The sequence below is a fragment of the Salvelinus namaycush genome, chromosome 12 (assembly GCF_016432855.1).
Source record: "Salvelinus namaycush isolate Seneca chromosome 12, SaNama_1.0, whole genome shotgun sequence".
NCBI lineage: Eukaryota > Metazoa > Chordata > Actinopteri > Salmoniformes > Salmonidae > Salvelinus > Salvelinus namaycush.
Genome location: NC_052318.1, coordinates 34,338,063 through 34,362,631, shown reverse-complemented (window position 1 = coordinate 34,362,631; position 24,569 = coordinate 34,338,063). Strand labels below are relative to the sequence as shown.

At 41.5% G+C, this 24,569-nt stretch overlaps 1 protein-coding gene across 1 annotated transcript; it reads right to left on the bottom strand.

The window, feature by feature from the left end:
• Nucleotides 1–29: 29 nt before the first annotated feature.
• On the bottom strand, nucleotides 30–22,911 carry LOC120057157 (protein phosphatase methylesterase 1-like). The gene is made up of 14 exons (XM_039005626.1): nucleotides 22,604–22,911; nucleotides 21,941–22,034; nucleotides 14,204–14,296; nucleotides 12,332–12,389; nucleotides 12,163–12,214; nucleotides 11,507–11,661; nucleotides 11,205–11,295; nucleotides 11,034–11,099; nucleotides 10,837–10,963; nucleotides 7,601–7,727; nucleotides 7,426–7,470; nucleotides 7,179–7,243; nucleotides 1,018–1,085; nucleotides 30–491 (listed from the first exon to the last, which is right to left on the bottom strand). The coding sequence occupies exons 1-14, from the start codon at nucleotides 22,687–22,689 to the stop codon at nucleotides 488–490; spliced, it is 1,131 nt and encodes a 376-aa protein (XP_038861554.1). The 5' UTR covers nucleotides 22,690–22,911; the 3' UTR covers nucleotides 30–487.
• Nucleotides 22,912–24,569: the final 1,658 nt, after the last annotated feature.

Here is a 24,569-nt window from a genome sequence, read left to right as displayed (position 1 = left end):
GACATGCAACAGAAATGAAAAGATCTGTAGAAATTGTCCTAATGCATTTTTAATCATCATTCTTAAAATCCAACGATGTTAAATACATAGCACAACATGGAGTTACCCAAAATTGAACAAGAAACATGCAAGCCATCACAGGAAATGAAAAGAAAAAAAGGTTGAGTGGGATGGGTGAAACCAAATCCCTGCATTATTAAAAAACAAAAAATTCAAAGTCATATTGGCAAAAGATCTACATGTACATTTCGCAAAGTAATAATTACAAAAGCTAATTTAAATTTAAGAACCAAAGTGCTGAGAATTTTGCAGTTGTATAGTGCTCATGTTTATTTAATTTATCCCGATCTATTTTCTTCCAGTTGGGAGTAATTGGCAGAAGATGGTGTCCATGAGTTGAGGCAACTCCTCCATAAGTGCTGTTTGGGTCCAGGGCAAAACTGGAACTTTTCTATGTAGTATACTATTTATTTGGATCCCATTCCCATTAGCTGTTACAATTTGACAAAAAAAAACAAGAACACGAAAGCATAAACACATGCCTTCTGGTTTTCCTGTACCAGTTAGCATCCCATTAGATATAAAAAATAATTACTTGTGTTAAAACAGACATTATACAGTAACTACCAATATTGGTGTCAGCAATCGTTACAAAACCTTATATTGTATGACGTCCATAATTTATGAGTTGATTCTTTTAATGTATATATACACATTGAGGGTTTTGTTTTTTATTTGACCGAGGAGAGAGATAGACAGAGTGAGTCACAAAGGCAGTGGGACGGATTTGTACCCCCGCCGACACTGGCAAGCATGTGTTGTAGGCAGCAGTCCTAACTGATAGACCACCCAGGCCACAAATCATGTGATTTTAACAGTGCAGAGAAGCGATACATGCTTATGCAGGTCTTAACAATGAGATTGTACATTGACTATTGGACAAGCAGAATTACAAGTAATAAACAATGTTGTAAACAAATGTGTGATAAGTTTCTATTCGAGTTAAATGAGTCTTACCACAGGAAACCTTCCTTGAGTTCAGTGAACTTGTGACGGATCATGAACGAGGCCAGAGCGTCTGCCACCTGGGGAAACAAAAGCAATGTGGGTTTAGTTCCCAGACTTTACTTCCCAGACATTGAGAATAGGGTTGGGCGGTATACCGTATTTAACGATATACACCGGTATTTATGCACGGACCGGTTTGGGTTTTTACTTTACCTTCTATAACGGTATTTGAATGTTTGGTTTGTTATATCTGATACGCCGTGTGTAACGTCCATTTTTATAGTTTACTCTGCTACTTGAGTCATCCCTCTCCACTCCCTCTCTCCATGCCGCTTTCCATACAGACCTAGTCCCATCCTGTCACTCAAGGAGCGCATTTGTTGTTGCTTGACCACGAGACCCTTTCGTTCAGTCTGCATGGTCAATGCAGCACATGCAACAATGTTGATGACAACAATGCTGTTTCCACTTTGATCTTAATATAAATCCACAAGCGATCTACACTGCTCAAAAAAATAAAGGGAACACTTAAACAACACAATGTAACTCCAAGTCAATCACACTTCTGTGAAATCAAACTGTCCACTTAGGAAGCAACACTGATTGACAATAAATTTCACATGCTGTTGTCCAAATGGAATAGACAAAAGGTGGAAATTATAGGCAATTAGCAAGACACCCCCAAAAAAGGAGTGATTCTGCAGGTGGTGACCACAGACCACTTCTCAATTCCTATGCTTCCTGGCTGATGTTTTGGTCACTTTTGAATGCTGGCGGTGCTCTCACTCTAGTGGTAGCATGAGACGGAGTCTACAACCCACACAAGTGGCTCAGGTAGTGCAGTTCATCCAGGATGGCACATCAATGCGAGCTGTGGCAAAAAGGTTTGCTGTGTCTGTCAGCGTAGTGTCCAGAGCATGGAGGCGCTACCAGGAGACAGGCCAGTACATCAGGAGACGTGGAGGAGGCCGTAGGAGGGCAACAACCCAGCAGCAGGACCGCTACCTCCGCCTTTGTGCAAGGAGGTGCACTGCCAGCGCCCTGCAAAATGACCTCCAGCAGGCCACAAATGTGCATGTGTCAGCATATGGTCTCACAAGGGGTCTGAGGATCTCATCTCGGTACCTAATGGCAGTCAGGCTACCTCTGGCGAGCACATGGAGGGCTGTGCGGCCCCACAAAGAAATGCCACCCCACACCATGACTGACCCATCGCCAAACCGGTCATGCTGGAGGATGTTGCAGGCAGCAGAACGTTCTCCACAGCGTCTCCAGACTCTGTCACATGTGCTCATGTGCTCAGTGTGAACCTGCTTTCATCTGTGAAGAGCACAGGGCGCCAGTGGCGAATTTGCCAATCTTGGTGTTCTCTGGCAAATGCCAAACGTCCTGCACGGTGTTGGGCTGTAAGCACAACCCCCACCTGTGGACGTCGGGCCCTCATACCACCCTCATGGAGTCTGTTTCTGACCGTTTGAGCAGACACATGCACATTTGTGGCCTGCTGGAGGTCATTTTGCAGGGCGCTGGCAGTGCACCTCCTTGCACAAAGGCGGAGGTAGCGGTCCTGCTGCTGAGTTGTTGCCCTCCTACGGCCTCCTCCACGTCTCCTGATGTACTGGCCTGTCTCCTGGTAGCGCCTCCATGCTCTGGACACTACGCTGACAGACACAGCAAACCTTTTTGCCACAGCTCGCATTGATGTGCCATCCTGGATGAACTGCACTACCTGAGCCACTTGTGTGGGTTGTAGACTCCGTCTCATGCTACCACTAGAGTGAGAGCACCGCCAGCATTCAAAAGTGACCAAAACATCAGCCAGGAAGCATAGGAACTGAGAAGTGGTCTGTGGTCACCACCTGCAGAATCACTCCTTTTTTGGGGGTGTCTTGCTAATTGCCTATAATTTCCACCTTTTGTCTATTCCATTTGCACAACAGCATGTGAAATTTATTGTCAATCAGTGTTGCTTCCTAAGTGGACAGTTTGATTTCACAGAAGTGTGATTGACTTGGAGTTACATTGTGTTGTTTAAGTGTTCCCTTTATTTTTTTGAGCAGTGTATAATTACAATATTAGTTTTTGTTTCTTACATCTGCAAACAGCTAGATTGTATTTTCTTAGCAAGTTAAGCTAAATCGTGTTAGCCACTAATGCTAATCGCTAGTTAGCTGGCTATGGTAGGAGACTAAACTCAGCAAAAAAGAAACGTCCCCTTTTCAGAACCCTGTCTTTCAAAGATAATTCGTTAAAATCCAAATAATTTCACAGATCTTCATTGTAAAGGGTTTAAACACTGTTTCCCCATGCTTGTTCAATGAATCATAAACAATTAATGAACATCCACCTGTGGAACGGTCGTTAAGACACTAACAGCTTACAGACGGTAGGCAATGAAGGTCACAGTTATGAAAACCTATGACACTAAAGAGGATTTCTACTGACTCTGAAAAACACCAAAAGGAAGATGTCCAGGGTCCCTGCTCATCTGCATGAAGAGGACTGCAGATGTGGCCAGGGCAATATATTGCAATGTCCGTACTGTGAGACGCCTAAAACAGCGCTACAGCGAGACAGGACGGACAGCTGATTGTCCTCGCAGTGGCAGACCACATGTAACAACACCTGCACAGGATCGGTACATCCGAACATCACACCTGCGGGACAGGTACAGGATCGCAACAACAACTGCCCGAGTTACAACAGGAACGCACAATCCCTCCATCAGTGCTCAGACTGTCCGTAAAAGACAGAGAGGTTGGACTGAGGGCTTGTAGGCTGTTGTAAGGCAGGTCCTCACCGGCAACAACGTCGCCTATAGGCACAAACCCACCGTCGCTGGACCAGACAGGACTGGCAAAAAGTGCTCTTCACTGACAAGTCGCGGTTTTGTCTCACCAGGGGTGATGGTCGGATTCGCGTTTATCGTCGAAGGAATGAGCGTTACACCGAGGCCTGTACTCTGGAGCAGGATAGATTTGGAGGTGGATTGTCCGTCATGGTCTGGGGCGGTGTGTCACAGCATCATCGGACTGAGCTTGTTGTCATTGCAGGCAATTTCAACGCAATGCGTTACAGGGAAGACATCCTCCTCCCTCAAGTGGTACCCTTCCTGCAGGCTCATCCTGACATGACCCTCCAGCATGACAATGCCACCAGCCATACTGCTCGTTCTGTGAGTGATTTCGTGCAAAACAGGAATGTCAGTGTTCTGCCATGGCCAGCGAAGAACCCAGATCTCAATCCCATTGAGCACTTCTGGGAACTGTTGGATCGGAGGGTGAGGGCTAGGGCCATTCCCCCCCAGAAATGTCCGGGAACTTGCAGGTGCTTTGGTGGAAGAGTGGGGCAACATCTCACAGCAAGAACTGGCAAATCTGGTGCAGTCCACGAGGAGAAGATGCTGCATTAACTACTGCAGTGCTGGTGGCCAATCCAGATACTGACTGTTACTTTTGATTTTGACCCCCCCTTTGTTCAGGGACACATTATTCCATTTCCATTCGTCACATGTCTGTGGAACTTGTTCAGTTTATGTCTCAGTTGTTGAATCTTGTTATGTTCATACAAATATCTACACATGTTAAGTTTGCTGAAAATAAACGCAGTTGACAGTGAGAGGATGTTTCTTTTTTTGCTGAGTTTATAAAACAGTAAGTACCTCAATGGACCGCAAAGGTAATCACTCCACAAACTATCACCGTGCCCTTAAGGAAAACACAAATATTATGGACACATTAGAAATAGTGTATATTTGGAGACTAAAAATCCCCGACCTAGTGAGATATACGGAGGAGACTTAAGCTAGTCGTCTTAACTACTTTTTCTCTTTCTCTCTTGCATCAAAGTTTTAAAAACTTTTAATAGGAGACAGAATGTGATCGGATCATCATCTAATTGGCATTCACATAACTCTTATAGATTTTCCACGTGGACGGGGATATTGGAAATTTAATCAAAGTTTCCTGGAGGATAACTTATTTTTAACTAAGACAAAATAATCTAAACTGAATTTTCCCAGTATAATATAGGTTCAGCAAATCCCCTTATTGTTTGGGATACCTTTAAAAATGTACCTTTAGAGGTCATTCAATTCAATATTCATCAATAATAAAAAAGCAGTTTCTGGCTAAAGTGACAAGACTAACTAATGCACTAATAGTTTAGGTAGATAGAAATAAAAATGATACTACAGATACAAAATAAGTTAGAGGAAAAACAAAAATAACTTGAACTTTTTCAAGAACAATCTAAAGTAATCTATTACAAAAATAAAGCAAAAGATCTGAAAAATGAACTAAATTCTTCCTGAATCTCCAATACAGGAACGCTAACAAAAAGAATTTGCAGAAACTCGTTAGATCATAGATGACTCGAGTCATCTATGATTCTCCGAATTATATTTTAAGAGAGGAAGCTAATTATGTTAGGCAAATGTTCTTTCCCGTCTCATCCTCCCCCACTGAATGAAGATTACGGTAAGGAATTATTTCTAAATAATAGAAAAAAATAGAAAATTAAATGTACAGAAAGATCAGTGCGAAGGCCAAATTACAGAGGAATAACTGAGGCTATTAAATCCTTTCAGTCTGGAAAAACCCCAGGGCATGATGGCATACCGGTAGAGGTATGTGAAGCCTTTTTTTGATATACTAAAAGCTCCATTGTTAGATTGTTTTAACTACTCCTATAGAAATGGTAGTCTGTCAGGTACTCAGCAGGAAGGTCTGATTTCTCTATTACTAAAACAAGACCCAGATGGCAAATATAAAGACCCAGTCTATCTAAAAAACTGGAGGCCCCTTACACTTCAATGTTGTGATGCAAAAATACTAGCGAAATGCATAGCACTCAGAATTAAAAAAGGGTTTTACCAGGTATTGTTCATCCTGATCAGACAGGTTTTTTACATGGACGATACATTGGAGATAATATACGACAACTACTAGAAATAATAGAACAACATCAAAGAGCCCACTATTAATTATATTCTAACTATATAATTATAATAAATATTCTATTTCCAGTATTTTTGAGTATTTTTGCCCATATCGTGGCAGTGTGGAAATGATCTCAAATGACTGCAAGAAATGCAGAAATTGATGGAATGGCAGGAAATTATTTTAGGTTGAAGTTGAATTTAACAGTATTTAAAAAATATATATATAATAATTTCACCTTTATTTAACCAGGTAGGCTAGTTGAGAACAAGTTCTCATTTACAACTGTGACCTGGCGTATAAAACAAACCAAATGGAGAAAGACCAATTTAAATAATTTGGAATATATGTATTGCCACCCTAGGGTCACGCACTAGTCATAAAGCAAATGTAGAACTTTTATTAATCAAAAACATAAAATACCGTCAAAAATGTGTAAAATAACATTATATTTTGGCCATATCGACCAGCCCTAATTGAGAATAGTATTTTGTGTGCAATATTACTTGGCCTGAACCTCTACTATCGCTACAAAATGGGAAACAAAGACATGCCAACTTGATCTCATAGTTTCACGTCGGGATTTGGATGAACGTACATTTTTTAACCATTAATTCCACGTGGTTCAAATCAAATCAAAGTTTATTTGTCACGTGCGCCGAATACAACAGGTGTAGACCTTACAGTGAAATGCTTACTTACAGGCTCTAACCAATAGTGCAAAAAAGGAATTAGGTGAACAATAGGTAAGTAAAGAAATAAAACAGTAAAAAGACAGGCTATATACAGTAGCGAGGCTACATACAGACACAGGGTTACAGGGTTAAAACAGAAACAACTCAATGGGTTAAGTTTAGGAATTCATTCCAAGTGGTCAAGGTTAGGGCTATGGTTTGGGGAAAGCATAACACGTAAAAGAAAAAGAAGAAAAAAAGAAAAAAAAGGGGCTTTCATTTAGTATCATCAAGTACTCTCCCTGCTTGCTAGACAATTGTGAACTGCCGGGCGCATTGGTCTAAGCAGTGCGCTCTGGATCTGAGCGTTGTGTGTTCCAGCCCAGAGCTCTGCCGTAGTTTTACATTTTTGGGGTGAGCGCCGAGGACAGCATATATCGACATTCTCTTTTCAAACGTCCAAAATCTACATGTGTTTCTAGTGACCTGCCTGCACATGCACCAAGCAGTTGTTCAACCTCATACCTTCATATGCAGACGGTTAAAACCCACTCACTTTTTCAGGGGCGTCCTCATGGACAGCATGGCCACACTGAGGGAGCACCTGCATCTGGAACTTCCCTGAACACAAACAGAACACAAATCTTCATGTGCAACACACTTCTATTGAATTTAAAGGATGTGACTGTAAACCAACAAGGAGTGGGTGGGGGAAGATCTACAGTGGGATTTCACGGTCACTATCGGAGCCATAATTGTAAACAACCAACCTAACACACATTAATCTATAAGGCCGTCCTCACCTTGCATCTGTCCAATTGTGAGATCTTTATCAAGCCTGTCCACACCTGTAAAGAGGGAAATATTATATCAACAATGTGTGCTCTAGTCCAATGTCAAAGACAAAAAGGCATTTCAATTATATTGAAAACAATTTAAAGTCATGTGGATTAAAACTGACTTAACTAAGGGACTCACCAGCAAGCAGGAGCAGTTTTGGCACAGGGCAGGAGAGGAAGAGGGCAGACAGTCCACTGAACCACCCCTCCCAGTACTTCTCTGTCTTTGACAGATCAATCTGCCAGGTATAGAGGCTCTCCTTCACCTAAAGAAGGCCAAGAGACTGTTTATTTAACTAGGCAAGTCAGTTAAGAACAAATTCTTATTTACAAATGACAGCCTACCCTAGCCAAGCCCTAACCCGGACGACACTGGGCCAATTGTGCGCCGCCCTGTTAATTTACTCTTCATGTACACACTACAACAGACTGTGTAAAGGTGGGAAATGTAATACACACTTCCCCAACATGACATATGCACCCAGATGTATACACCAACTGGGTTGTTCCAAGAAAAAAAAAAATTTGCCTTTTATATTTTAAGTAGAAATTGTGCACCAATATTGCATTTTAAAAGCCTGATATTAAATTAAGTTCCCTTTAATATAGACCACATGGAGAATTCAATACATCAGAATTTTTATATATACACTGAACAAAAATGTAAACGCAAAATGTAACAATTTCAATGATTTTACTGAGTTACAGTTCATATATGGAAATAAGTCAATTTAAATAAATTCATTAGGCCCTAATCTATTGATTTCACATGACTGGGCCACAAAAGGGCTTTATTACAGACAGAAATACTCCTCAGTTTCATCAGCTGTCCGGGTGGCTGATCTCAGACGATCCCGCAGGTGAAGAAGCCGGAAGTGGAGGTCCTGGGCTGGTGTGGGTACACGTGGTCTGCGGTTGGGAGGCCGGTTGGACATACTGCCAAATTCTCTAAACTGACGTTGGAAGCAGCTTATGGTAGCAAAATTAGGATTCAAATCTCTGCCAACAGCTCTGGTGGACATTCCTGCAGTCAGCATGCCAATTGCACGTTTACTCAAAACTTAAGACATCCGTGGCATTGTGTTGTGTGACAAAACTGCACATTTTAGTGGCCTTTTATTGTCCCCAGCACAAGGTGCATCTGTGTAATGATAATGCTGTTTAATCAGCTTCTTGATATGCCATACCTGTCAGGTGGATGGATTATCTTGGCAAAGGAGAAATGGTCACTAACAGGGATGTAACCAAATTTGTGCACAACATTTTATAGAAATAAGCTTTTTGTGCTCATGGAAAATTTTGGGGATCTTTTATTTTAACTCATGAAACCAACACTTTACATGTTGCGTATACATTTTTTGTTCATTATAAATAAAGGCTCGCTAAGGGGCCAAAATTCAGTATTTTGACATGTCAACACTATCACTTCCAGGAAGATTTTAAACAGAATTGAAAAGCCCTAGTTATTTTGTTGCTTTCGATTCATTTATTTATTTCATGTGATTAGTTATTCATTCGTCCCTCATTTTATGGTCACCCCTGTAACGTGAACTGAGCTCTCGTTTTAATATGGTGAAACCATTCATAAAAATAAAATGTCTAAAGAAACAAGTTACACTTCTCAACATGCACCGAATTTGTGGAACGGCCCAGCCACTAATGCCTAAGACTCATGCATACAAACCCACCTGAATACATACAGTACATTCGGAAAGTATTCAGACCCTTTCCCCACATTTTGTTGCGTTACAGCCCTATTCTAAATATATGAAATAAAATGTTTTCCCATCAATCTACACACAATACCCAATAATGACAAAGCAAAACAACGTTTAGAAATTTTAGTATTCAAAATAAAAAAAACAAATACCTTATTTACATAAATATTCAGACCCTTTGCTATGAGACTCAAAATTGAGCTCAGGAGCATCCGATTTCCATTTTATCATCCTTGAGATGTTTCTACAACTTGGAGTCCACATGTGTTAAATTCAATTGATTGGACATGATTTGGAAAGGCACACACCAGTCCATTTAAGGTCCTACAGTTGACAGTGCAAGTCAGAGCAAAGACCAAGCGATGAGGTCGAAGGAATTGTCAGTAGAGCTCCGAGACAGGATTGTGTCGAGGCACAGATCTGGGAAAGTGTACCAAAAAATGTCTGCAGCATTGAAGGTCCCCAAGAACACAGTGGCCTCCATTCTTAAATGGAAGACGTTTGGAACTACGTAGACACTTCCTAGAGCTGGCTGCCCAGCCACACTGAGCAATCGTGGGGGAAGGGCCTTGGTCAGGTAGGTGACCAAGAACCCAATGGTCACTGACAGAGCTCCACTGTGGAGATGGGAGAACCTTCCAGAAGGACAACCATCTCTGCAGCACTCCACCAATCAGACCTTTATGGTAGAGTGGCCAGACAGAAGCTACTCCTCAGTCAAAGGCACATGACAGCCTGCTTGGAGTTTGCCAAAAGGCACCTAAAGGACTCTCAGACCATGAGAAACAAGATTCTCTGGTCTGATGAAACCAAGATTGAACTCTTTGGCTTGAATGCCAAGCGTCACGTCTGGAGTAAACCTGGCACCATCCCTACGGTGAAGCATGGTGGTGGCAGCATCATGATGTGGGGACTAGTCAGGATCAGGGGAAAGCAAAGTACTGAGAGATCCTTGATGAAAACCTGCTCCAGAGTGCTCAGGACCTCAGACTGGGGCGAAGGTTCACCTTCCAACAGGACAGTGACCCATAGCACACAGCCAATACAATGCAGGAGTGGCTCCGGGATAAGTCTCTGAATGTCCTTAAGTGGCCCAACCAGAGCCCGATCTTGAACCCGATCGAACATCTCTGGAGAGACCTGAAAATAGCTGTGCAGCAACGCTCCCCATCTAACCTGACGGCACTTGAGAGGATCTGCAGAGAATAGGAGAAACTCCCCAAATGCAGGTGTGCCAAGCTTGTAGCGTCATATCCAAGAAGACTGTCGTGGAAATTCAGTACTGAGAGAGAGACTTGGTCTTGGTAATTTCTTCAAACAATCATCTATTTAATATCGATTAATTATTGAAATAATGAGACCGTCAGCCCACTATTCTTGACTGACTATTAGGCTGAGAGTCTAGCCTTTACAGACGATGCACAGATTTTCTATAGCTGATACCAAGATTGCTTAGTCAGTCACTTCTAACCTTCCCATAAGCCACCTTGGTTATCTACACAGGATGGTATTTTACTTAGTTTCCCAGATGCCAGAGCTCGCTCTCTCTCTCTCTCTAAGTCAAGGGGTCTGAATACTTTCCAAATGCACTGTAGGTATAAAATGTAGTTATGTTTTTAAATCAACAACATTTCCCACTAATCAGCTCAGCCCTGACCTCTTGGTCGTCCTCCTTCTTTCTCTTGTGATTGGATTCTCCCTCCTCCTCCTCCTCCTCCTCCTCTTCAATGATGACTTCACCGATGCTTTTGGAGACACCTGGACTGTTGAGGGGTTCCTCACATCTATGGAAGAGGTAAAAAACAGTATTTAGTTACAGGTCCTGAACAGTCACATCTTAAAGTCCAGACTTACTTTTTCACCTGGCCTCCCATGGACACCCGGGCTGACTCAACGTTGCGGATCTGTCCACTCTTCACACTGATGGGGGATGGACAAGTTCAGAGAACACATTACTTGGATTATGCTCTATTAGTAAAGCATTTGAGTATTTTTACACTTCAGCGTGTATGGACAGCATCTCACCTCCACTCAATGGCATTCTCCACAGACTTAAAGGTCTTTGGTCGACTCCTGAGGAAATTCTGCATACTGTTCAAGGCATCCATTGCTGTGCCTGAATAAATACAATAACATAAATATGATTAACTAATCAGTCAATCAATAAATTGATGAATATGCCTAGTTGTGTCAAATCACTTTACTAGAAGCATATAAAACAATTAATTAATCCATTCTCTTTTTTCAGCTCCCCAACTGCTGCTTATTTGCTCATCAAAAGTCCCGATCATGGGACAAAAAAAAATCAACACAAGTACTATAATCACCTTCCACGACGTCAATGACACAAAGGCCAAGTAACGACGGCACGTGGTTGGCTGCAGCGGTATGAACTGCTATAGCTCCACCCATGCTGTGTCCAATCATCATGATCGGAGGCGGGTTTTCTCCATAGAGTGCTTCAACCACTTTGCCAATGTCCCTGGTGGAGACAACACCAGCATCAACCAACTGTAGGAACAATCTCACTCATACAAACCAGCCTTATTCAGCTCCTCAAACAACCACAGAAAACAGAATATGGACAATATAGGAATCTCTGTCCCTTAGTTTCCAGAGCAGAGACAGAAAGAGATGTCAGTTTCTTCCCACTGGCACTTTGTTGATATAAACACTATTTTGGGGGATGCAGCAAGCCTGTTTTCTCCTTGCATCAAACAGCAGATTAGTGTCTCAGTGAGAAGCAGCAGCAGCAGCAGCAGATGGTTCATCTGACTCAGTCCTCTCTCTCTCCAGCAGGTTCTCTTCACCCCCCTGCAGTACACCTACACCACTGCCTCCTGTCCTGTCCCCTCCCATACCATCTCAACAACCCAATACCTCCCTCATCACTCGCCCTGCAGAACACTCATCTCTGAATGACAGAGCGTGTGGGTAATTTTATCTGTAAATGTTAGTAGCCAAAAAATTCCTAACAACTTACTTGGCCATTGTTTCCGCTGAGAGATCGTCAGAATTCTTTACTTTGGTGTCACCTGTGTGGGACAGAAAATTAAAAAAAAAAAAAAAAAAAAAACGAATACTATTGAGACGATGAATATGAGGTAACCAGATAAAATGTGTGTTATCATGAGGAAGAGTTAGCCACTCACCATGGGCCCTGAGGTCCATAGCCACCACCCTGCAGTTAATTCTGCTGTATATCACCTCCTGAAAACACAAACACACTCTGTGTAAACTGTTAACTCTGGCCTGAATGCAGTGTCAATCTGTGCTATAAGGCAGGCTCACAAACATCCTGCTCCATATTCAACAGTCACTTAACACAACCTTAAATGCAAGACATGTTGTGATGGTACAGTGGTTCCTCCTTTAAAAGTTGCGTTATACTGCAGCACACCTTGCGGACTGCTGCAGCATTCTATGGCACGTTATTTAATTGTCAGACATTTTTTTTTACGTTAATGCAAGTTAGTGCTAGTTTGACCACCAGAGGGCAACTTTGAGAAGCATTTGATAGTCTCCCATATTGGCATTACTAGATAATTGAAAACCTTTTTTGTAATAACATAGTATATGGGATTGATTAAGAAATTTGGCTTTATTAATTTGATTCATATTATGGTGTTTCTATTCCGAGAAAAACAAAACCCTCAGGGTTTCCATTAGGATGGAATGGAAAATATTGCGCTGTACAACGTGACGGTCGGGAGTAGGCTACAGCATAAGAGGATTGGAGGATTCTAAATTAATATCTAACAGGAATAACATTTCCACACCCTAACTGTAGTGTAACCAATGCTCATTTTGCCTATGGCAGGCATACAGTATATCAAAAAATATTTTTTTCAATGATGTGACTTTCTGCCAATAACTACATTTAGAGGATTTGAGGATTTTACATTAATATCTAAGGGGCATTTTCCGTTAGGATCTGTGAGAATATCTAAGGGGCTTTTATATAATTCTAAATTAATTAATAATAATAGCTTGTTTAAAAAGTAAAGATATTGGAGATTTCGTTTTCATTTAACCTAGAGTGAGTGAGAAAAAGGCAATTCTTGAACATGGGGTGAGACATTCTCACTAATTTGTAAATAAAGCCAGTTTGCTATTTAGAATAATTTATTTCTGGAGAAACCTAACTTGATTATTTAGCAGACATCACTTGCTTATATTCTGTCAACACAGAAGGATTAGTCTGACAAGTAAACATAGCCTACAATACATACTGTAGTAAACATGGGAAAGTGCCTAATTCCTTACATAAGGGAGAGCAGGCCATGTCCAGACTTTCCCGGTGACCTCAAGTACCCTCAATAATGGCTGTAATAGAGAATGCGGGCAAGCGGGAGACCGGGGTTCAATTCCCCGATGGGGAGTATGGAGTAGGCTGTCCTTGTAAATTAGAATTTGTTCTTAACTGACTTGCCTAGTTAAATAAAGGCTACACTAAGAGCATAACATTTCTACACCCTAATTTTCTAATCCTAGTCTAACCAATACCCAAACGGAGATTCAGTGAAAATAAAAATCTCGTTGATTTAGCAAGACAAGTCCCCATGCTTGTCTCAGAGCAGCGCGAAACGGTGCTAAAATAGTTGTAGGCTATTGCGTCTAACTTCAATATGCTCTTTAAATAAATAAGACCTACACCACTTAACAGCAAAGAGCAAAATAATCCTAACAAAATAAAATAAAAACCTTAGTGTAACAGTTTTAGTAAGTAATACTGAAGTCGTGCACAATTATCAGTTTCACTGACAGCTGCAACTTAATTTTTTATTTTAATGTCGCCCATTCATTGTCAGACACATAGTAGGACCCAAAAGCATAATCAGAACTCTATTTCCCCCTTGTGCTGGTTTGGAGCAATGACGTGGTGACGCAGGGTACCGTACTAAATCACAAATTACCTCTAAGTCCCGCGGCGTAATGTTGCAACATTTAAAAGAGGAACCACTGTAGTGTGTGTACATAAAACAGGATGGGTGCTCTATCTGGTATTTGATAGTATTACTCACAGTGAACACAGCCCAGGAGAGAGCAGAGTGGCCTCCTCCATGGAGTAGTAGAAGCACAGGACCATGCTGGCCACTGCTATAGATTCTGAACGTGTGCAGAGTAGTCAAGGAATATAGAGTACAGACACATCAGGGCTTCTGTTAAAGCCGATAAAACTTGCCAGAAAAAAAAAAATAATATCCTATGGCAAAATAATGCTTTATATTCATTGATGGAAATACCAATTGATGGAAATACAGTAGACTCTCATGCTTATCGGTCTATAGGACAATTTCCACAACTTTGTGGAATTTGGCCACGAGTCATCGTGCATCTTATTTATCCAACAACTATCACAACTAAACTCAGCAAAAAAAGACCGTCCTCACATTGTCAACTGCGTTTATTTTCAGCAAACTTAACATGTGTAAATATTTGTATGAACAAAACAAGACTCAACAACAGACATAAACTGAACAAGTTCCAAAGACATGTGACTAACAGAAATTGAATAATGTGTCCCTGAACAAATGGGGGGGGGGGGGCAAAATCAGAAGTAAAAGTCAGTATCTGGTGTGGCCACCAGCTGCATTAAGTACTGCAGTGCATCTCCTCCTCATGGACTGTACCAGATTTGCCAGTTCTTGCTGTGAGATGTTACCCCACTCTTCCAACAAGGCACCTGCAAGTTCCCGGACATTTCTGTGGGGGGGGGGGGGCTAGCTCTCACCCTCTGATCCAACAGGTCTCAGACAGACGTGCTCAATGAGATTGAAATCCGGGCTCTTTGCTGGCCATGGCAGAACACTGGCATTCCTGTCTTGCAGGAAATCACGCACGGAACGAGCAGTATGGCTGGTGGCATTGTCATGCTGGAGGGTCATGTCAGTACCACATGAGGGAGGAGGATGTCTTCCCTGCAACGCACAGCGTTGAGATTGCCTGCAATGACAACAAGCTTAGTCCGATGATGCTGTGACACACCACCCTAGACCATGACGGAACCTCCACCTCGATCCCGCTCCAGAGTACAGGCCTCGGTGTAACACTCATTCCTTTGACGATAAACGTGAATCCGACCATCACCCCTGGTGAGACAAAACCGCACTTTTTGTGAAGAGTGAAGAGCACTTTTTGCCAGTACTGTCTGCGTCCAGCGATGGTGGTTTTGTGCCCATATGTGCCGGTGATGTCTGGTGAGGACCTGCCTTACAACAGGCCTACAAGCCCTCAGTTCAGCCTCTCTCAGCCTATTGCGGACAGTCTGAGCACTGATGGAGTGATTGTGCGTTCCTGTTGTAACTCGGGCAGTTGTTGTTGCCATCTGACAAGTAAACATGGCCTACATACAATACATACTAGAGGTCGACCGATTAATTAGGGCCGATTTCAAGTTTTCATAACAATCGGTAATCGGCATTTTTGGACACCGATTATGGCCGATTACATTGCACTCCACGAGGAGACTGCGTGCCAGGCTGACTACCTGTTATGCGAGTGCAGCAAGGAGCTAAGGTAAGGTTCTAGATAGCATTAAACTTATCTTATAAAAAACAATCAATCTTAACATAATCACTTGTTAACTACAAACTATTTAGTTTGTCCTGCGTTGCATATAATCAATGCAGTGCCTGTTAATTTATCCTTGAATCACAGCCTACTTCGCCAAACGGGTGATTTAACAAGCGCATTCGCGCATTCGCTAACATGAATTTCTTTTAACTAGGGAAATTGTGTCACTTCTCTTGCGTTCTGTGCAACAGAGTCAGGGTATGCAGCAGTTTGGGCCGCCTGGCTCGTTGCGAACTGTGTGAAGACCATTTCTTCCTAACAAAGACAGCCAACTTCGCCAAACGGGGGATGATTTAACAAAAGCACATTTGCGAAAAAAAAGCACAATCGTTGCACGAATGTACCTAACCATAAACATCAATGCCTTTCTTAAAATCAATACACAGAAGTATATATTTTTAAACCTGCATATTTAGTTAAAAGAAAATCATGTTAGCAGGCAATATTAACTAGGCAAATTGTGTCACTTCTCTTGCGTTCATTGCACGCAGAATCAGGGTATATGCAACAGTTTGGGCCGTCTGGCTCATTGCGAACTAATTTGCCAGAGTTTTACATAATTATGACAACATTGAAGATTGTGTAATGTAACAGCAATATTTAGACTTAGGGATGCCATCCGTTAGATAAAATATGGAACAGTTCCGTATTTCACTGAAAGAATAAACGTTTTGTTTTCTAAACGATAGGTCATTAATATGGTCAAATCCGTAAACTAAGGCTCGTATTTCTGTATGTTATTACATTATAATTAAGTCTATGATTTGATAGCGCAGTCTGACTGAGCGGTGGTAGGCAGCAGCATGCTCGTAAGCATTCATTCAAACAGCACATCCCTGCGTTTGCCAGCAGCTCTTCGCAATGCTTCAAGCATTGCGCTGTTTATTCAAGCCTATCAACTCCCGAGATTAGGCTGGCAATACTAAAATACCTATTAGAACATCCAATAGTCAAAAGGTATATGAAATACAAACGGTATAGAGAGAAACAGTCCTATAATAACTACAACCTAAAACTTCTTACCTGGGAATATTGAAGACTCATGTTAAAAAGAACCACCAGCTTTCATATTTTCTCATGTTCTGAGCAAGGAACTTAAACGTTAGCTTTCTTACATGGCACATATTGCACTTTTACTTTCTTCTCCAACACTTTGTTTTTGCATTATGTAAACCAAATTTAACATGTTTCATTATTTATTTGAGGCTAAATTGATTTTATTGATGTATTATATTAAGTTAAAATAAAAGTGTTCATTGTTTATTCAGTATTGTTGTAATTGTCATTACTACAAATATATATATAAAAATTGGCCGATTAATCGGTATCGGCTGTTTTTGGTCCTCCAATAAATCGGTATCGGCGTTGAAAAATTATAAATCGGTCGACCTCTAATACATACTGTAGTAAACATGGGAAAGTGCCTAATTCCTTACATAAGGGAGAGCAGGCCATGTCCAGACTTTCCCGGTGACCTCAAGTACCCTCAATAATGGCTGTAATAGAGAATGCGGGCAAGCGGGAGACCGGGGTTCAATTCCCCGATGGGGAGTATGGAGTAGGCTGTCCTTGTAAATAAGAATTTGTTCTTAACTGATTCCATATGTGTTACTTCATAGTTGTGATGTCTTAACTATATTCTACAATGTAGTGTTGGATTCAACATTTTGAACATTGTGATATTAAATAAATGATAGAGAAGAAGCATAGAATATTAGGAGTGAAAGAGACGACTGGGTTTTATGTCAGAAGTTAATGGTTTTCTGTAGAAAGCCAGATGGCGTTGGAATGTGTTGGGGGACGGGAGGAGAGCACCGTGCTGATACAGGAAAGACAGATGGACATCTGTGGATTAGGTAAGGAGGTGAGGTCAGATCCCCTTAAGCGAGTAATAAGGGTTTGGTATCCTGTTACCCTTTTCCTGTTGCACCATAAGATGTAAGGATTGGAGGAGTGTCTTAAGTGGGATGTATATAACTGTGATGGTGAGAAATGTTTTGCTGTCTGAATACAGCTGTACAGAACCTTTGGGAAGTATTAAACTTGGTTAAGCTTCTCTAGTGTCTGTGAGTCATTTACTCTGAAAAATAAGAACCTAACAGTAGAAGTTAAAATAAAGAAATCCTGGAATGAGTAGGTGTCCAAACTTTTGATTGGTACTTGCTTAATTAATTTGATTAATTACAAATGTCGCAACAGTTGTTATTGTACCTGTCCCGCAGGTGTGATGATCGGATGTACCGATCCTGTGCAGGCGTTTTTACACATGGTCTGCCACTGCGAGGACGTTCAGCTGTCCGTCCTGTCTCCCTGTAGCGCTGTCTTAGGCGTCTCACAGTACGGATATTGCAATTTATTGCCCTGGCCACATCTGCAGTCCTCATGCCTCCTTGCAGCATGCCTCAGGCACATTCATGCAGATGAGCAGGGACCCTGGACATCTTTCTTTTGGTGTTTTTCAGAGTCAGTAGAAAGGCCTCTTTAGTGTCCTAAGTTTTCATAACTGTGACCTTAATTGCCTACCGTCTGTAAGCTGTTAGTGTCTTAACGACCGTTCCACAAGTGCATGTTCATTAATTGTTTATGGTTCATTGAACATGCATGGAAAACAGTGTTAAACCCTTTACAATGAAGAGCTGTGAAGTTATTTGGATTTTTACAAATTATCTTTGAAAGACAATGTCCTGAAAAAGGGACATTTATTTTTTTGCTGAGTTTATGTGCACAACATAAAGAACCTATTTTAAAGGGGATTTATTTTGCTTCTCCATAGCCCATTCATTGAATAAAAATTCTAAAAGCAATTGCCTGTTAAGAACAGTTTCAATGCGTGATAAAAAAAAAGCTACCATTTTTATTGGTAATTGAAGCACCATTAAACTGCAGGCAACAGGCTATCAGCGCATCACCCACCACTTTACAATGTGAACTGGAAGCAGTATGCATTTTGAAAAAGAAAACAAATTAATTGTTTGAAACCTGAATGTTTTACTTATATGATGAGGCATGTCTTAGCTTGCTTCAACGCAGCCTATCTCTGCAGCGCTCCACCAATCATAGTGGTGACGAGAATGGACAGACAGAAGCCACACCAGAATAAAGTACTGAGAGATCCATGATGAAAGCCTGCTCCTAGAGGGCTCAGGACCTCAGACTGGGGAGAAGGTTCACCTTCCAACATGACAACGACCCTAAGCACACAGCCAAGACAACGCAGGAGTGGCTTCGGGACAAGTCTCTGAATGTCCTTGAGTGGACCAGCCAGAGCCCGGAGTTGAACACGATCTAACATCTCTGGAGACACCTGAAAATAGCTGTGCAGCAACGCTCCCCATCCAACCTGACAGAGCTTGAGAGGATCTGCAGAAAAAACTAATGGAGAAACTCGCCAAATACAGGTGTGCCAAGCTTGTAGCGTCATACCCAAGAAGACTAGAGGCTGTAATCGCTGCCAAATACCTAAGTAAAAAGCTGTAAAGTAACAAAAATGTGGAAAAAGTAAAGATGCACTGCATCTACCGTAGCTTTGATTGGACTGTCAATATCATACTTTCAAAATCTTAGCAGGCAAGCAGTCATCATGAATCATGTCAACAATCTACTGGCAAATCCTTTTTAATCCTTGTCATATGAAGATAAACTTAGATAAAACGTATTGGTGCTCATCGGCCATTGGACAAACATTAAACAACAAGTTGGAAATCTCAAATTCAACAATGAGTGGTTTGGAAGGAATCAGTGGCTAACTGCAAGCGTTGCTTCCCCTGCCTGCTATTCGGTGGAGGGCGTGTGGTCCAAGTCTGGGTTTAAGGCTGTCTTTTCCAAGCTTAAAGGATTAACATTCACATGCAACACTATGTGCCAGAAAAGGTTGAATGCATTGGTCATGCTGTCAATCCAGCATGACTTCTGCCGCGTTCAAGACAAATGGATACTCGGAACTGGGTAATTTCAGACTTCAGTGAGTTCAAGACCTATGGGAACTCTGGAAAAAAACGAGCTCCAACTGGGAAAATACGTTTTGAACGGTGATCCAACTCAGAATTCCAAGTTGTGAACTCGGGCCTCTAGTTTTTTTCCGAGTTCCCAGTTGTCTTGAGCACCACAAATCCAGAGAATGCAAGACTTTGATGACAACGTTTCATGACAAAATTTGCCCAAAAGATGGAGTGCCGCACCAACTTCCTGTTCAAGTGCGCGCAGCACAACGATGACTCCAAAAATGTCTTGTATGCTGCTGCATAAATGATATAATATGCCAAGGAGATACGTATACTGTAGCTAAGAAAGTAATACTAAGTGTATGTTGTGTAGTAAGCTGTTAGTAGCCCATGTGCCTCACCCTAATAATTTGGTCCCTTTCCCCCTCAGAATTTAGCCTACTGTTCTGACTTGGTGGTGGTGCACATGTAGCCTATAGCATCTTTTAGAGAAATGTTATCATCGAATATTGAAAGCTTTCATTGTCTGCTTATATGACCCCGTTATTTATACCACGGTTCTGACTTGGTATACAGGGCGAAAACTAAGAACAGCCCATGTTCTGAATTCTGTCGCTGTACATTTCAAAAGTCCCGAACAAATAGTTATATTGACTACGTCCGTCTTAGCTCGCTCATCAATGTCCTACTCAAAATTACAGATTGCCTCATCTCCTCATCATTCCCTTATGCCATAGTTTGTACATCTCAATTGTAAGTAGAAACCACATTTGTTTAAGCAAGTCATCTATATCAGCTGTTTTTTTAGTTGTTTTTTTAAAGGCAGTAAATGAGGCTAAATGAACTTTTTCGCTGCCAGACAAGGCTCTGCTGAAAGCCAGGTGTAGCAGTGGTAAGAAATCACTCCATGGTGCTGAAAAGAAAGCTCTGCTGTTGGGACAGCTTTATGTAGACCCTAACAGTTTGTGGGCACCGTTTGTCACCATTATAGTGCAATTCATGTATTGTTTAGTGGCTTTGCTGGCATGCATAAGTATATTAAAAAATTAAAATTAAAAAATGTTAAAGGAGTTTGCCCCACCAAGATTTACATGCCAAAATCGCCACTGTTCAAGGCACATTATCTTCACACATATTTAAGATACTGTTCACTGACAGCAGAAACTCAATAATCAGCTGGGACTATTGCCACCGGCGCTGCCCAAATTGCGGGCACCCCCAAATAGGCATAGGTCTACGAGTTTATGATTTAAAACAATTCACAGCTATTTTTCTTTTAATAAGTTAATGATTATCAATTCCGCTGTGGCCAAGTCATATTTCCATTTACTTTCCTATTGGATCCACCGCTATGCCATTTCTCTCCTGTGCTATTGGTTTTCATCTCAACTTTCTATTGATGTCCAGAAGCCAAAGACACCATACTGTACTAGTCATAATAGCAACCCATCCTAGTTGTTGCATCTTTAGATTAACCCTCTATTCTAAGTTTCTAACATATGGAACCACTATAAGGTTTGCTGTTTAGAATGTTGTTTTCCCACGAATTGCATTTTGGCAATTGCTTGAAAATGAAGTTCTATTGTCTGCTTCATCACAGGAGTTACACGTTATGTTAAAATGCATTAACATAATCCAAATGTGATGCATGTCATTCTGAGCACCATGGGTGGACGCCCTAATGGGTTCTTAAAGGCGCTGCATGGTCAATCCGCCTTCTGTATTGGCCGTGCAGCATTTACAGACACAAGGGCATTCATACCTCTTCCACTTCGCGGAGAAGTGCAGAGCTGTTGTCAAGGAAGTGAGTTTGTGTTTCCAGGACCTCCTGCCCCCACCTAATGTCAACCAATCATGTCAATGCAGAGCTATATGGAGCCCACCGCATTGTTACAAAATGTGGGCAGCGCATGGTGATGCAGTACAGAGCTCAATAAGGCCTCTGTATGCCTCCTGAGGCTCAGCAATTTACACATCCTCCATATGGAGTCTCTGACCACATTTTCGGTTCAAGCACAAATTGTCTCTTACAATTAAAATTTCTCAAATGGCCGGTAAATGTAAATCTTCCCGGTCAAGATTTTGTCCAGTGCCACATTATATGCTCATGATTCACTGGATCAGGATTTACACACTGTATGAAAGGCTTTGTATTATTTTTTTTAAATACGATACATTATTCATGGTTCTATTCAATGTGTAGAAGTACAGTAGCAAGCTTATGGGCTCCGCAGTAAAGGATATATCTTTGCCGTTATCGTTTTCCACTTCAATATCTTCCATCGTTTCAAAGTATTGACTCCAGGACAGAGGGGAGAAGTCTCTCTTCCGTCCAGGTCTGTCTCAGGTGGAGTATAAGAAACAGGAAGATTATTTTAAACAAACAGTGTAGTCAGTCCTACATTATCCCCTAGTTCAAGCACAGTAGTACACACTCAAATAACAATAGTGATGAATATGGAGGCAGCACAACCCATAAAAGAGTCGTAGCTAGCAAGCTTAGCAACTGCTTTCAGAACGGTCACTTGACTCGGACTCAAGTTACTGATGATGACAGCCTTCTGACCTGTCAAAACCAGCTGTCTGTCGCACTTGAATGGAACAACAAGTGAATAAGAGCATTGTTCACGACAAGATAATACAATTGAAACGCCTCACTAGTTTCAGTACCCAATGTCAACTGTCAGATAGATTGAACTGTTACTTTAGCTAGCTTGCTAACCTTACCCATTTAGCTTGCTAGCAATGTTGTGAACTTAGCTAGCTAGCTTTGCCACAGTTAAAAATAGAAAGAGACTTGTTGGCTCATGTTAGTCAGCTATGCATTCTCCAGTTGCAGTGCTTAGTCACAACTATCAGAGAAAACCTCGCCAAGCACCTCAACTACTGTACTGACTATGAACTCACCCCATTCTCATTTTAGACCCAGACTGCAAACCTCCTGGCACGGGAGGTCTGGAGGCTAACAAATTCAAATGCAGCTGTTTCTCCATTCAGTCGAACGCGGGGCCAAGGCCGTTCAGTCAACTACCAAATCTTGCCCCTCCTTCGAACCAACCATACGCTACGAATTTTCTTCCAATAGCGGGTAGCTTTTTCGCAGCAACAAATTGAAAAGAAATCTGCAAATGCAGCTAATATTGTTCTCATTTCACGACACAACCAATCCTCTCCCACAACCCGTTTGCCACACTGCACTCTGGGATATGTCTGCACACTGTACACCATTCTCAACTAAAACATCGAGATACAGACATACAAAAACTACATTTCCCGGAAACATGGCTTGACATATGTAAATAGTAAAAGATGACGTAATCATTTTTACAGAAATTATAATCATTATCATAATACCAACGGTTATAATCATAATAGTCATAACTGGAAACCTAATCATCATCATCATCATCATCATCATCATCATCATCATCATCATCATCATCATCCCTGGGGTGCAAGTTAATGTAATACCTCTATGGGTGAAAGGCATCAGTTCCCTGCATAGAGGTATGTACCCCTTTGTGTGCAAGTGTGCATCAATAAAAGGAGGTGAAGTATATTACTGGTGGGCACTACCATACAGTAACCAGTAGAAGGCAGTGTGATGCAGGGCAGAGATGAGCAGTGCCCTTTTTATACACACCTGAATTCTGACATGTGCAATGATGTGTGTATGTTCTTGTGTGTCTGTTGTAACAGGGATTGTTACACCATGCCATCATCATCATCATTCTTCAATCTGCCCCATCATTCCCTTCCCCCCTGACCAGGATGAAGGTTGATATTTCTGAGATTCCGTTGTGAGGTGCTGAATGCCATGAGGTAACAGCACACATATTATGTAGTCATGGAGAACACAGGCAACAACCCCGGTTACTGCTATGTCCTTCAGTTAACCTTCTATACTCAAACAGATGTCTTCCTCTATCCTGAAAGTATGCAAACTGTCATTAATGAAAATAGAGTCATCCCCTATGTATATGGTCATGTCATCTATTAAATTACCTAGGTGACTCCTACTACTAGAGAATATCCCTCACTGCAACAAAGCACTAGAGGGCAATACAGAAGATATTATCAGAGCTCAACTACAGACCAGTATAACCCTGTAGAGCTCTCTCAGGAACAAACTGTCCTTGGCTACAGTGAGTGACTGAGTAATAGATAAATTATTGTTAACGGTTCCCCTCTACACTGTACATAAAGTACATACAGTATAACACCCTCTGTTTCCGTATCATAACTCAGCAGACATAACAGTTGTTGGTGACGTTGTGGCTTATTGATGTGATAGAGAATATAAAGCTGTGGTTTGATAACTTCCTGGCACTGTTAACTTGAAAGAGGTGGTGGGAGACTATCATTGAGCACAGACATAAACACATACAAACTCTCTTGCTCGCTTCAAGCACGAACACACACTCAAGAAGTCTTTCAGATGTCAGCTGTGAAGCTCTCCAGTGTTTAAAGGGCCTCTCATACTAGTAATACTAGTGACACAGAAGGAAATAAACCGTCAGGCTTATAGAATCAGAGTTTTACATGGAACAAACAAATCCCCAATGTTCCTCAGAGGAACCTATTTCCCTGTATCACAGCATTCACTTTCTGCACATGCAGCAGGTGCTCAATGTACCACATGTATACTGTATGTACTTTTACCCATTACTGAATCAGCGTACAAGGCCTTGTAGACATTTTGATTCCAATATGTTTTATATAGTATCAGTGAAACCAAGTGCTGGCAGGCAGACTCTGGCTGCTATTGCCATGGTTTTCATGTAGAGATATAGTGCACAACACTAATCAGTAGGCAGTAGGTGCTGCCCTAAATGCTTAGGAGACTGAACAAACACCTGCTTCCGAATGCTTG